Below are 15,763 nucleotides of genomic sequence, written 5' to 3' on the forward strand. Positions count from 1 at the left end.
CCATATGATATTTATCGCCTAGTAATGTAATGAAAACAATACAGTTAGGGTCCTGGAATATAAATCATCACGAGGAATAAATAGTTGAAGTGCGCAGACACTTCTTTTCGATTGTGTTATTGCTAACACTGGTGTCAGATTTTAATCATGTCGCCTAAAGGCATCTACATGACTTTTAGGTAGTTGTCTACCTATCGATCAACAGTTTTAGTGTGCTGACTCTTTAACTAGTTGTTCAAATAACTATTATATACTTGACAACATACTAAGCTCTAAGTTAAGGAAACATCATGAGGAAACTTACCTTACCTACCTTCTTGTGGATATTTGAGGTAACTAGAAAATGCTTGACACTTAGAGCTCGTTAGTCTCCTGACTTTGTCACTTGGTTTATTCAAGGAGACTTGAATGAATAAACTATTAGTAGGGCAATTTAATGGTTATTATTATATGAAAACTATTTACCTGACATAGAGTTTTCATAAAGCACTCTGTCGTTGAGCGACATAGCCACGTCAAAAGCGAAGTCTCCAGGACTATACGTTACTTTCATACAGGCTTTCTGGTTGAACAAATCTAGGACATATCCAGTACAGCATTTACAAACACCCATAGCACAGGAACATGGTCCAAAACCTTCAGATTGAGATGAAGAAGAGGAATTCGTGGGCGATGTGGTATTCTGAGTTTGTTCCGATTGCTTTCTTCTATGTCTTGCATATTCTGACATGGGAGATCTCAACTTCAAACGATCAAAAAGTATTAACGAACTGTCCGGCACCTCAATTGATTGTAACTTATCTTGTATGGTACTATTTAGTTCTTCGTGGTAAGCTAAAATAAGTATTAAATTAATCATTATGGCTGAGTTGCACTATTAGGTGCAGAATTGTATGTTTTTTTTCTCTTATAACTTAAAAAATATTAAGTTAATTAACAAGTAAAAAAATTAATTTTCAATGAAAAGCTAATTACCATATCGACACGTTCAGTCTAATCAGTTCATCCAATTGAGAGATATGTTTACACCGACATACAAACACAATATTATAACTAAAACACCTTTCGTTTATGATCGGTGCTTGAATATTGATTTCAATGAAGACTCACCGGTGCTCTTAACTTCTGCGCGTGCCACAATTGTTATTAAAGTCATGTATATAAAGTATTTTATGCACTCGCTCATAATGCTTGTTATTTAGCTGCAAAACTGCACGTGCGCCGGTTGTGTGAGTGAAACAGATACTCCAATTCGCTTGCCGAGATTCGAACCGGTTCAACGAACAGCGACACTCACAACTTTCACAACGACAGTGGAAAATATTTTGACACATAAGTAAGACAAAAGTTTATTTTACCATCTAAGAAATGTGACATAATTATTAAATAAAACCTTAAAAACAAAATTAAAATATAAATTGCCAATATAGCCCATCAGCGTTTACCCTACGGCAAAGTGCCCAATAGGCTGGCAGCATTACCAATTTGCACTGCAATGGTGAGGAGAAAAAAGACTAAAGTTTTATTCAACAAAATAGTTTAATAAATTACATAAATACCTAATGGTAACAATAAATTAGCTTCATCACATAAAACAACATCAAAAAAACTGCAATGTCTTTCAATCTTTTGACTTTTTCTTCTTTAAGTCACTTTTCCTTGGATATGCAAAGTCTTCAACGAAATCACCTATTGCATCGAATGGCCCATCATCATCATCAGAATCTCCCCCTCCCAAAATACCTCCTCCTTCCCCATTACCAAAGACACTGCTAGCTATAGAACCCAGGACCCCACCATCGTCATCTTTATCACTACCTCCTCCATAAAGACTGATAGGCTTTGGTCCGGATGTCTTGTTTGGCTTAGGTTTTAGACCTGTTTGTATTCCTTTTGTTCCTAGCCTAGAAAAACAGAGAAAGTACATTTTAGTAGTGATAGTTTTTTATGATTTATTTTTTATTCAAGATACCATTTTAACTTGTCTCAGTGGTACCTTAATTGAGCCAAGTTGTTCTTCAAGAGCATTTTTGCTATGGAATATTTTTTCAGAGGGATAGTGAATGACAAGATCGGGTTATGATACGGCTTATATCACAAAAAGTGAATAAAAATTGTTTACATGATGTTCATATTTAGTGTGTAAAACAGTATTTAGACGCTTGTTCATTGGGATTATTTAACGCAAAAAAGGAAAATTGAAGACAAATCTGGTAGGCACGGTGCTCTCAATGGAAAATCAAATCCTGTCGCAGTCAGAGCTTTTCGATTTCTTTTAGTTTAGTTAGATAAAGGTTACACAATCTAAACAATACTAAACAGTTCTCTAAGTATGTGCTACTTTTTCCCATCCAGGCTTGGAAGGGGAAAACCCGAAAAATGCTGGGTTAATGTTGTTAAGGAGTAAATGTTGGCTAATGATTTGACTACTGACACCCGTATTCTAACCGAAGTTTGTGCGAAGTGAAGAAAGAAATGTACGAAGGGGCTCTGATGCTTTATGGCTGTGGAAGCAAACGGCGAAACACTCAGAGAAGATTGAGAGAGCTTCAAGTACCCACCCCTTTTTATTCAACTTGTGCTATTGAAATCGGTACGAAATAAATGAAAGGCACGCATAATAACAAAGCCCGTCATAATATCTTGTTAGGAGTTGTTCAATTACCTAGAAAAAATACATAAAATATTTCTAAAAGTACTAGTCTATGCCCAGTGCTATTCAAATCGGTGGTCCAAAAAGTTACCTCTTATCACTATTGCCATTTTTTCCGTTCATATTGGTAGATTTTATTTTTGACGTCCCTCTTGGTTTCGGTAGTGGCCCTAGTTGATTCTGATTTTTTAAGAAGATTCCTAGGCTAAAAAACAAGTATTCGCATGTATTTAATCAATTATTTAATTGTACTAATAAATACAAACGGACAAATCACACTGATTGAGTTAGCTCCAAAGTAAGCTCGTGGCTTGTGTTATGGGATACCAATAACGATAGTATATTTTATAACATATAAGTATACATATACAATTGGATATCCAGGAACCAGGTCAATCTGAAAAAATCATTTTCCATCTTGACCTGATCTGAACCCTAAACCTTCAATGTAACATGATGACTATTGGACCACAGAGGTCGTTATATCTATATTGTGATTGGTATGTGAGTGTATATTTTGTGTATACTACATGTATTCTATATAATAATTATAAACATCCTGATCGCTAAATGTTATTGGTTTCGAAGATATTCAAATCAGTGATAGGTGACAAGAAACTTAAGGATGGTTATTTAGTTGATCGGTCTCGTTCATGAAAAATAGTGACGCATGGTATCTTTGACCTAGGCCTAATTGAACATTGGTGCTTTCGATATCTGTGCTATTGAAATCGGTGTTCTAAGAGGAATACCTAATTGTATTACTGGTGGTAGTTGGAGCATCTTCATTTGAACCATCATCTTTATCATCTTCATCTTTAGGACTTGTTCCAAGCTCCTTGATTTTCTTACCCATTGATTTTAATAACGCTTTTACCCTACAAGTAAAGCATATATTGAATCACGTCATAATAAATTTTACAAAATAATACATTTTGTTGGAAGTAAAATATATCTAGCTCTACGTGAAAAAGCTAGTCATATGAATATAAGTAAAACTGATGGTGCCATAGAAAAAAGTGCGATTTAAACCGGTGCTGTGATATGAATACCTGTTTAAATTAGTAACATCATCAGTAGCACCGCGTAGAGTGACATAAATCCTTGGTCCTGGCGCAGAAGTTAGCTTTGGTTGTCGATTAACCTGGTTTGCTTTTATTCTAAACCTAGAAACGCCAAGTGTTTAGGATTTGGTAATCAGTCTATTTATTTGAATAGATCTATGTACACAAATCTACGCCAAATTATAGTGTTTGTAAGTTTGTAGTGAGAATACTGTGTAGGTTTGCCGGCAGTTTTTTTCGCATTATTTTCATTATTTTGTTGAATGATTCTGTTGATTCTGTAGAGTAAAACACGCGCTGTGTTTAAAATGTCTCGGTGTGTATACACACTTACCCGAAACATCTGAATGAAGCTGTATAAATTGGAAATCCCCCGATATTGGCGTCGATGTCCAAACAGGCGTAAGCGTTTCTGTTTCGTATCCGAATGTTTGACAGTTCTGCACAAATTTCGATCAACGGAGCTCTGCCGGGGTTGAAACATATCGGCGGGGGGTTACTTGCTGTAAAATACAGGTTTGAGTAAGTAATATAGCTGCAAATATAAAAAAATATAAGTCTCATGGATTGAGTTAACCCCAAAATAAGTTGTGTTAATGAGATATTAGAAGATATAGAAGGATATTTTATAATGTACAGGTATACAGATAAAAAAGAGAATTTTTCATCTCAACCTAACTTCTGAAATACAAACAAGAAATAATAATATATTTTTGGTCACCCATCCCGAGATCAACTACAGCAGGCCGTCATCATTTCACCGTTACCTCTTATAGTTTTGTCAATACATTAAATAAATAATTGTGCCCCAGGGCTTCGCTCCCGTGGTAATTTTGGTATAAAAAGTACCCTATGTGTTATTTCAGGTTAAAAGTATTCTATCCGTATACCAAATTTCATAACAATCCTCACAAACTTTCGTATTTATAATATTATTAGGAACATTACAATTTAGAACGAAATAATTATACCTGATACTCGTCGGTGGATAACAGTATTGTTGTTAACACTTAACTTCACATCAAAAACAAAATCCTCAGGGATGAATGTGACATTACCACATGTTTTCATTTTGAATCTCTGTAGAATAGCTCCTGAACAACATCCACATTCGCCTTTGTAGCATGAACACGGGAAACGAAACAACTGCCCTGCTACTGTTGCTGGTTCAGTTGTAGTGATTACTTCACTTACAATTGTATCATTAGCTGCCTCAGTGTCATTGGCCACAGTTAGTTGGTCGGTAGTGTTGATAGTTGTATATGGAATGGTCGTTTGTTCCACTGTATTCTCTATTGTAGCTTCATCTAATTCATCATTTTCAGGGTCATCTTTAATCGGTACATATATTGGTACTACAACTGTTACCGACGATTTTAATAGTGGAGGATATTTGAACGCTTTTCGCCATATTGATTGAGGTATAAGAAATCGAATGGGCGCGTATGATCTGTCTTTTGATGTAACTATGTTACCTTATAAATAAATACAAAACACAATTTTATTATAAAATATAAAGCCATGTACGGACTATCGTTAAATGGACAAATTTTCAAACTGTAAGCCATATGACTAATTTAAAATTTGTTTGATCTTGTTTAAAAAAATAACCTTTATATGGTATAATTTACTATGCTACATTTTATAAATGAAGAAAATAATATAGTTTTGTACTTACTTGAGCGTCCAGAGCACATAAGGTAACAATAAGATAATTGTAATAAAAATAGTATTGGCAATTTCATTATTATTTTTTCATAAAAATGAACTAAAGCTATTATTTCTAGGGAGTGGACCGGCTACGCCAGGCCTGGTAGCAAATTGTTAGCACACAAGTTACCTACGAAGTATTTAACTGTCCACCAGCAATGTATCAATGCCTATTTAACTTCAGACTTAATGTAAACAAGTTTTAAATTTTAATGTCACTAAGAGAAAGTTGGGACTCAAATTTACATTAACAATTCCGACTTTCGTTACGTGTACTAAATTTTAGTTAAGCAATGTTATCTACAGCTTATATCGCCAGGTATCAAATTAAAGACTGACAATGTAACTGATCTACTGCTTAACTGATTTTAATTTACCTTTTACTATTTTATATATGTCCTAAATATTATTAGGAGCAATTGTAAATATTTTGATTATCCTAAACAATGTGGTCTTGGTCTCATAATATAGCATATAATATACAATGTAAACGCAATTAGAACGTATAAGAAATACCTAAGTAATTTTATACTTTACTAGCGGACCGACCCAGCTTCGCTCGGGTAAAACCGTAATAAATTTGCACCTAAACCTTTTACGATATCACACTATCTATTGGTGAAAACCATACAGAATCCGTCCCGTAGTTTTTAAGTTTATCACATTCACACAAACAAACAGACGCGACAGGAAGACTTATTTTTTGAGATGTAAGGATTTTGCCTGACCTGCATAGTAGAAAAACATTATGTACTTCTTGAAATGTATAAATTATAGATTTAGAACTCGTTACATATGTGATATCTTTCTCTTTACTTACAAACTATACAAATGATATGTGATACCGAACCCTACAGAGGCGAGTCTAACTCGCACTTGACTGATTATTTAATATTAGTACGAAAACAAACATATGGATCATCAGGTAGAGCAATCTCGGTCGTGAATGAGCGGCTTCCAGCTCTAAATCACAGCTGTACGGGTTGTACCATAATTTGATAGACTAGGTACTTAGCTGTCTGTAAAAATACAGTGAAGAAACATAAAACATAGTTTAGTTGATATCATTTATTATCTAGTGTGCGAAATAGAAATTACAATGGAAAGCCCTCTTTTACTAGCCAGTATTTGTTAGTTATTTGTACAACTGCTAGACAAAGGTAATCTATTGAGGTCGTCCCGCCATCTCCTCCTTTACAGTACCCAAGATAATGTTTTTCCACCAAAATAAAGAGAACAACGCATTTCAACAAATTTGTAATCATTTAATGCCTATAAACATGGAAACACTTAACGATTTATAAGTACTATTTACAGACAATAAATAAATATTAAGAAATAAAGTCTTAATTTAGTAATATTTAACTATGTCGGACGCTAAGAATACTATTCCGGCGTCATACTTGAGGCTGAGACCACTCTCCACGCATCATTTTATTTTGTCTTCTCCTATTTTTCTTATTTTGTTTGTTATTATTTATTCCAATTAAAGATTCTAAAGAGTCTAGTCCAATTACAGAATAATCATCATCTTTTTTGCCATCTCGCACTTTCTTATTTTTGTTATTATGTCTGTTGTTATTTTTATTGTGCTTTTTGCCTCCGAAAATTCCTAATTCTTCTCCTACCGTTTTGCCAATTTGGTCAAAATTTAATACGTCCAAGTCATCCAAATCATAATCGTTGTGGCGGCCTTTCTTTTTCTGTTTCAAACTTAATCCTCCGTAAAAGTCATTTGGTACTGCAGTATTTATAAAATGAGCACGGCTTTCATCAGCTGAAGATCGATCTTTATCGATATCCTTTTCTTCTGAATCCAACCTTGTTACGATTTGAATCATTTCATCGCTGTTAGGAACTGGAGTAACCAAGGGCACTGTTGATGGTACTTTAGTAATGGTTTCAATTTTTTCGTAATTCATTTGATCTTTTTCAACGATCAAATCCGATTCTTTACCTGTATTTGGACTGACTTGTGAAGCAGAAGGCATTACTGATAATTGCCCTGTTATATGTGCTAGTGACATTTCCAAGCCAGGGTCTTCAAAGTTAGTTATAGTTTTAGCAGTACTTGCTGCCAAAGTAATTGCAGGTTTTTGTGTAACAAAAGTAATAGATTCAAAAGTTAGAGGTTCTTGAGCTGTAGATATAACATCATTCCTTACGGGAGATTGAGTACTAGGAAACGTTTCTACAGATATAGGTTCTGTCGAGGATACAGTCAGGGGAGATGAGAATGTACTTTCAGATACAATATTCGTTGTTGGCTTTCTAGAGGGTTTTCTTGATGGCTTTCTGATAGGTCGTCGATTTCCCGACGGTCTTACTCGTATTGTTGTGGGTTTGGTGGCAACTGTCCTCGGAGTCGTAGTTTTGGTAGGTTTTCTGCTGGGTCGACGAGATGGTCGTGGGCGCCTGGTTGTCGTTGACAGGGTGGTTGTAGTTGAAGGAGTAGGTGCTGGTGCCTGTTTTTTTCTATTTTTATTTGGCTTTTTGTTGCCAGAAGTACCGAAGAGGCCTCCTAATAAATCTTCAGACAATAAACTGAAGCCGGTGTAGTCAGCACTCTCGACATCATTAGCAGCATCTGAAATTAAATTGATAATGGATATTTAAATAATCGCTATTTCGGGTTGCCGTGATAAAGCTATACAAGATTCAAATCAAAATAAATTCGTGCTCTTAAAAAGTAAATGTAAGCCCAAAAAACAAATATTACCATCATCGTCGTCATCATCATCATCATCACCAAGATCGAAGTCTACATCATCATCATCGTCGTCGTCATCATCTTCCCTTTCGTTTTGAGGAACTAAGGGCAGCGGGTCAGCTTGTTCCGAAGTGACTCCTCTCGGACCGAATTTGAAACAGGACACTCTTACAGCCGCTTCTACGGCACTCTTGGACTGTAATTCTAAACCGAGACAGGCTCGGAATTCTTCTCCTGCCCGAGCGATGTTGTATACTCGTCCACAGAACTTTGAGATGCCTCCTGGTAGAGGCATGCACACTGGACTAGGCTTTTTGCCTGAAAATAAGTAATATACCATAGATTAATATTTTTTATATTATTGTCTTAGATATTAACATCTGTTTTGCTCCGGCAAAACGAATGCCTAACAAAAACTATTTCTAATGTCATTAACAAGGTATTTAATTTCGACGGTTCCACATAAGTGTTTTTTGCGTTAGAAAGCGTTTAGACGGTCAATATAAAACAGTTTTATTTACATTTCACTTACTAGATAGGGTTCGATTGGCGATGACTTTCCTTCCGAAACTCAAAGATACCGCCATTTTGTCTCCACTCAGGTACGTCAGCGAGGCACATCCTGAAATAAACACAATTAAGTACATTAAAATATATTGTTCATTGCTAATAGGTAGTTTAACGCAAGTGGTTAAACATGTAATTCTTTTAAAAAATCCGGCAAATTGGTTCTAATAAAAAAAATTGTCATATCAGTATATCAACTAATCTGTTTCATAAATCAATTTGCAATCAAGACAATAATACTTTCGCTCGTAAATGCTTATTAGCTCGCATGTTAGTAAACCAATTTAATAATGGATATAGATGATAACTATATTTTTTTTTTAGAAAAGTGACATTTTCACACTAGCTTTTATTGTTATGAGAGAGATCTACAGTGCAAGGTAAAAGCTTGTAAAAATTAGGGGTATCTATGAAACCCATTACAGTTTCTGATCTTTAATTATGTCATTTAAAGTGATAATAATAGTACAACCTGAGTACAACACTATTTATATTAATATAAACATTTTATTTCTTTATTAATATATTTTTTAATATATTAGACTTAATTTATTATAGACAAACATTTATTAATACATTTGTAACATTTTACGCAATTTTGTGGTTTCCGAGGTGACTTCCATTATGCTTTAGGCTAGCCTAACCTGCACTTCGAACTACACAATTTAATTTGCTAAAAGAAAAATATAAGGGAAGTGGCACATTTTTTTTCCAAATTTTGAGTTTGTGACTAAAAGAGAAAATGTCTTTAGAAGAAGCAAAATAGATCTTCATGATCGTAGAATCTACCTATCCTAAGAAATAGGCATGACAATTCATTATTATAGGTATGTACCTGGACCGTTCAAGTTGACGACGGGGAGGTCAAAGTCTCGGCAGCAATTGCAAAACGACTCCTGACACTTGCAGTATTTGTTTATAGTGTTATCTTCAGGCTTCTCCGCGTCATTTCTGTTCTGAATGCCTTTCTTGTGGTTGTTCTTTTGCTTCCCTGAAAATATATAAGTAACAATTTATTTATTGGAATACGTAACCAACCACCAATTTATATATTTATGCTCTATGTAAATAGCTTCGAACGTGTAGAGTATAGACTCCACACGTCGATATTAATATCGATATCAGCGGGCGATAAAATCGGTTGTGACCTAAAATGCGGGTTAGGGTTAAAAATAGGTTTATAAGTCCTTCCTACTCCAGATGTGCCACCTTCGCTGATAAGACTTGAACGTGAAAATAATAATGTGTATATCACAAGCTATTTGATTCGGTCCAATGGTTAAGATCGTTCGCCTGTGACCGAAGTGTTCCAGGTTCAAATCCTCCACATGAGTTTGTATACCAATCTGGTTAAATAGGTGGAGGAAAATACCATGAGGAAACCTGCATACTGGATGGCAGTTTCACTCGTGTATATGCGACTACCTACCACTAGATATCGGTAGGTTGTAAAAGTAAAGTAAATGCCTGTAGGCGACTTGAATAAAATCTAACACTCTTGAAAAAGAAAGAAAAACGTGTATAACATTATTGGTGTCCGTGAGAAACATAACGTTAGGTAGAAGCTGTATATTGATCTAGATTGAAAGTGTTATCCCGTTGTCATTAACGGGAACAAAGACAACAGTGATTTAAAACTATACCTAATTAACAGGTGTGTTTTACTCGGAATATTTTTTTTTTAAATAAATATATCAACTAAAATGCCTTCAAAATAATATTCAGTGTAGTCGTTATTTTAAAATGATACATATAAAAATATGAGCTCGGAAAACAGCTCGGAAATTTAATGAAAATCGATCCTAAATTGAGATGAATTTTCCGATTCTGAACACTTTCCTGGTCTTAAAAAAGAAACAGAAATGTGTTCAGATGAAAAAGAGAAAGGAATTATTGTGGTTGCTTCTTTATCAGGAAAAACCATAATATTTTCTTTATTCTGATGTTACGATCAAAATTCTTTCATGGACGATTAAGCAGCTAAAAATAGCGTGCGTGTTACGGTAAGCGCACTTTCAGGTTGGAAAAAATTAACAGTTGCATTCATAAGTTAAATAATATGACAGGTGCTGTAACTATACGAAACTAGTTGCTGCCCGCGGCTCCACACACGGTAAAATGTAACCTATGTCACTCTCATTACACCCCATCAAAAATCATTACAATCCAATGATGATTATGATTGCGAATGAAAAAATATTATATTTTAAACTTATATTATTATATAATATAATATTTTCTTTCTTTTAAACGGGTACTGCACAAATACCACTGTTTACGATTACTTTAAAATATTCACAAAATTAAATATGATTACACATACATAAAATGCACGTCGATAGATCGTTTCAAAAATATGTGAATTCGATTTCAAAATTATTCTTAAAGCTACTAAATTATACGGGCGAGTGGAGCCTGAACTAAAGCTTCTAAATTACCGCTAAAACATACTCAAGTATTATTAATTAGATTATGCTAATTTTACTCACTTGTGCTTTTAGCTTGAGCTGCGAAAGCCAATAGGATGAAAATGAGCAAAAGCTCAAACACCAGGGAGAGCTTCATTGCGAAAGCTCAGTCCCTGTCTGAAAAAAAAAATGTTTATTTTATCTACCTCGAACTTACTTTGGGGCTAGCTCAATCTGTGTGATTTGTCCTAATATATTTATTTATTTGTTCAATTATTTTATTCATCAAAAGACAATATGGTGCAAATCGGACTTAATGCTAAAACATTCTCAGCCTTTAGGTACTATAATTCATTATTGAGCTCCCCTCCAACAAAACCACTTGTTATACCGCAGTAAGTACTTCGATATATCAAGTGGCTTTTATACTATTCCAGGTTATATTCTACCCGTATATTTTTCATCGAAAACCGCCATGTTGAGTTACGAACATCCTTATCACTGTCATTCAAAATATTGCATTTAACTATTAGTAAGATAAGATTATTTATGATAACCATATTAACTATACTAGTGTGACTTGAAATCATATCGATGTTTGAAAGACATATGGTAATATGTCGCTTGGTGATTTTTAACAATATATTTTAATGTAATGAACTGTGACTTGTGTGTCTAATTTACTGTGTTCGCTGGTTAACAAACTTTCGTAACATGATGATTCATTTAATACATTTTAAAACCGGATGCTGAATGAAAACTACTTTTGATTTAATTTTATTAATTTTTAATTAAATAAACATTAATAAAATTAAATCAAATATATTTCTTTTAAATTACTATAAATCCTAGATTACATTGGATTGGTAGGTACAAAGTGAGTGTACAACTATTGAACAATTTAAAATGTAACTATTCAATATAACTTTAAAAAAGGTATTCATATGATTAAGTAAGATATTTCAAATATTCTAATTAAAACGCATTATTTTTTAAATATAACTAATGTGAAAAAGTTTGATGCGTTTGTTTTTTATAAACATTATTTTTATGTAACTCTAAAATGATTCGTTGACTAATTTCAACAAAATAAAATCGTTGACTAATTTCAACAAAATAAAAAGTAGACTCGTTGAACTATTTTCAAACAAGCAATATAAAGTTATCAAAACACACATGAAATTTCAAATGCAACACAAAGCAAAAATAAATACTTAAATATTGATAACAATAACTAACCTTTGTAGAAGACTTGATATGTGAAACTTTGGATACCAAACACTTAAAGTAACAATCGCTTTCGACGTAACCGAAGAGTTTTCGTCCAATCAAATATTTGAATCAAATCCTTATACTGGACAACACTGGTGAACCAACAGCACTGATTTGACTCCAACTAGCGCCCAGAGAAATGTGCGGTGACGTATAACGAGAAAGGAAAACTTTTTGGTGTCCCTCTCACTCGACGTAGACGTGAGAGAGACAGAGAAGGACGCTTCGTCGATTAAGTAGAATTTAGTGTCAGGCCGGCTTATTAAGAATGTATGACAGTGGTATATCGGTGCCATGAGGAAATTATGGTTCAATAGAAAAAATATATGTATTTATATTGCAAATATATGAAAGATGAAAATACCATCAAAGGTCCATCAACTCAAACAAAAAATGTTAATTCAACGTTATTAACCTCTTTGTGATAAAAATGTTACATAACTTTAACAGTGGTCTAATACTACTACTAATATAGCAACTTCTTCTTCTTCTTGACCTTATCCCACTCATGTGGGGTCGGCACAGTATGTAAGTTCCTTCCATTTTGTTCTGTCATTTGCCATATCCATTAATACTCCTATCCTGTTCATACTATCCTTGACACACGCTATCCATTTCTTCTTAGGTCTTCCTCTATTCCTGGAACCCTTTACTTCCATCTGTAATGCCCTTTGAGTGACGTGATTTTCACTGCATATAGCAACATTAAATAATAATTTAATTTATTCTCTAATTGTATTATTGTTACTATTTTGTTTTTAAAACCGGTAAATGGATACTGCTAGAGTTTATATCAGTGTGTCCTATTTAAACGTTCTTCAAATGATAATATGATATTTATGATTCATCAATCAAATCAATATAATTTTAGTTTATTTTGTATATTATATTTTTTATATTTTGGGAGTGTTAATAAATACTCTAATCAAATGGGAAGGGTTAAAATTATGTGTCGTGTGGTTACGCCCTAGAATAGGATCACCCCATATCGGTGCTTCACAACCCCGAACGCGGGATATCATCCATACAGAGATGAATATATCCTTTAATTATCTCTATTTATTTGACGACCTCGGTGGCGAAGTGGTAAAGTGCTTGTCTCTGAACCGAGAGGTCTCTGATTCGATCCCCGGTTGGATCATGATGGAAAATGATCTATTTTTCTGATTGGCTCGGGTCTTGGATGTTTATGTATAATGTATATGTTATAAAATATAGTATCCCATAACACAAGTCTAGAACTTACTTTGGGGCTAGCTCAATCTGTGTAAATATATTTATTTATTTATCTTCCTAGCGCAGAAACATTCTTCGCTTTGTGAAAGCTTCTCGATAATCTTATGTATTATTTCAGGTTATATTCCACTTGTGTAAATTAAATCGAAGCACATCTAGAGCTTAAAATCGAGTTTTAGGCGGCTAACATCGAAACATAATGGGAAACATTACGATATTAAGAAATGAAAAATAAATTAGAAATAGTCCTCGTTCAAACGTCTCTTATCGCAGGGAACAAGTCACAACAATAATAATTCGAAACAGTGGAATTCCAACCACGGAGATTGAAAAGTGTCGATCGGTCTTCGGTACGATTCGAATGGTTTCTTTTTCCCCGTATACGTATTCTAGAATCATCATTAACAGTGCATTGCACTCGGATATAGTGATGCTGGCTTGTATTGGTTCGCGTAATCCATATACATACTAATATTATAAAGAGAAAAGATTAGCATTTTTGTTTTTTTGTTTGTAATGGCTAAACTCAAAAACTACTAGGCTGATTTTGATGAAATTTGGTACAGAGATAGGCGAAACTTTCAGGAGTGACATAGGCTACTATTTATTATGGTTTTACCCAAGCGAAGCCGTGTCGAGCCGCTAGTAACTTTATATATCTATTCTAACTTTTAGTATACTTTTTATAATTGCGTTAATTTTCCACTTATTATACCAATTATATTTATGAGAAATTATAAGAAGACTGGATGGGTAGATAAACTCTCCAGAACTTAACAATCACTATCCACTCATACGTTTTGTTCTACATTTATTTACCAACACAAGAAACCACATAGTTCATATGTAGCTGTAGGTAGCGGCCATAAAAGTCATATAGCTTTATCATTCATTCGTTGTAAATGAGTAATTTGTATGTGTGACGTGTTTTACATATACCTAATACTTACTTAAAATCTAAAATTACATTATCTTATACAAAAATATAGTACAGTATGTATGGCCCAAAGCTTCACTGTTAGATAAATTTAATGCTTTTAGCATTAAACCCGCCTTGTAAAGTTGTATGTTCGTGCACTAAAGCTTACATATATTAATAACAAGAATAATATACCAATTCAATGTAAACCGAGTATAAGAAGGTCGCGGCAATGGCCGGATCCGTCATCTCGGGCCGGCTCGGACGGTCACTTTCTACTGGAGAAAGTCCCGCCGCAGTTTATTTGTTTTGTCATATATCATAATCATATAGTTAATATATGTTGTGTAATGAGCTTAGGCATATAATTTTACTACTATAAATAGAAATGTAAAGACTAAATCATTTTTATCCTTTTATATACTGTCAAGGTATATAAATAAGAATACTTATACGGAGAAGAGGTGCGAAGGGGATAGAAGTATGCGAACTGATAGAGAAGGCAGAAGTTATATCAAGATTTTAATTATGTAAAGCGGAGAATAGAAAAGTGTATAATAAATTCACCGAGCTCTTCAATAAGAAGCCTAGAAGTATTTTTTCATTTTTTTATCTCTTTCTAACAATGTCAAATATTATAAATCCGATAGTGACAAAACATGTTTTAGCTTAGAGTATGTTTTAACTTTTTTATGAATAACAGGGTTATTACGGTATAAGGGTTTATAGATACAAGGAAGTTATTTATGTTGAAAACATCAGTTCACTTCATTAAATGGGCTGTAGAATTAGTTATATAGGTAATGTTATAAATTTCTTCAAAATTAAAAATTTGAGGAAAGGCAGCGCCCCAGAAATTGACATGGCCGATTTCCCAAACACACTAGTGTATACTAGTATAGTGCGCGCCAGATAAGTCTGCGCGTGACAATATCAGGAACTATCAATAAAACATAGGTCACATCGTTGTCTGCAGCGACAGTAGCGCCACGACTGCGGGACTACTTTCGTAGTACGGATTCTAAATCGGTTTCATTATTATTAAAACACTGTCAGTCGTGTGTTTTAATTTAATAAAACCACTTTCATTGATATATTACCTAAATTACGAATTTATCGAGTCGTACATTACAACGTTATAAATTCACGTTTTGTTGTCATACGATACATCATACAATAACAATTAATTTTGTATTGACCTACCAGTCGTTTTTAACTGTCAAA

The 15,763-nt window shown here is 33.9% G+C and overlaps 2 protein-coding genes across 5 annotated transcripts; both read right to left on the minus strand.

Moving 5' to 3' along the window:
* Positions 1–712: 712 nt before the first annotated feature.
* On the minus strand, positions 713–5,789 carry LOC128676092 (uncharacterized). 4 transcript variants are annotated; one of them, XM_053756036.1, is made up of 8 exons: positions 5,396–5,789; positions 4,689–5,192; positions 4,052–4,220; positions 3,706–3,819; positions 3,406–3,531; positions 2,745–2,858; positions 1,111–1,904; positions 713–834 (listed from the first exon to the last, which is right to left on the minus strand). In XM_053756036.1, exons 1-7 carry the CDS (start codon positions 5,460–5,462, stop codon positions 1,622–1,624), a joined length of 1,377 nt encoding a protein of 458 aa, XP_053612011.1. In that variant the 5' UTR covers positions 5,463–5,789; the 3' UTR covers positions 713–834; positions 1,111–1,621. The 4 variants fall into 4 exon arrangements, with proteins under 4 accessions (XP_053612011.1, XP_053612021.1, XP_053612018.1 ...); XM_053756046.1 differs by lacking the exon at positions 3,706–3,819; XM_053756043.1 differs by lacking the exon at positions 2,745–2,858.
* An 882-nt stretch (positions 5,790–6,671) lies between these two features.
* Positions 6,672–12,514, minus strand: LOC128676084 (uncharacterized). The gene is made up of 6 exons (XM_053756026.2): positions 12,352–12,514; positions 11,194–11,289; positions 9,540–9,695; positions 8,670–8,759; positions 8,147–8,455; positions 6,672–8,014 (listed from the first exon to the last, which is right to left on the minus strand). The coding sequence occupies exons 2-6, from the start codon at positions 11,267–11,269 to the stop codon at positions 6,825–6,827; spliced, it is 1,821 nt and encodes a 606-aa protein (XP_053612001.1). The 5' UTR covers positions 11,270–11,289; positions 12,352–12,514; the 3' UTR covers positions 6,672–6,824.
* Positions 12,515–15,763: the final 3,249 nt, after the last annotated feature.

The sequence above is a fragment of the Plodia interpunctella genome, chromosome 2 (assembly GCF_027563975.2).
Source record: "Plodia interpunctella isolate USDA-ARS_2022_Savannah chromosome 2, ilPloInte3.2, whole genome shotgun sequence".
Taxonomy (NCBI): Eukaryota; Metazoa; Arthropoda; class Insecta; order Lepidoptera; family Pyralidae; genus Plodia; species Plodia interpunctella.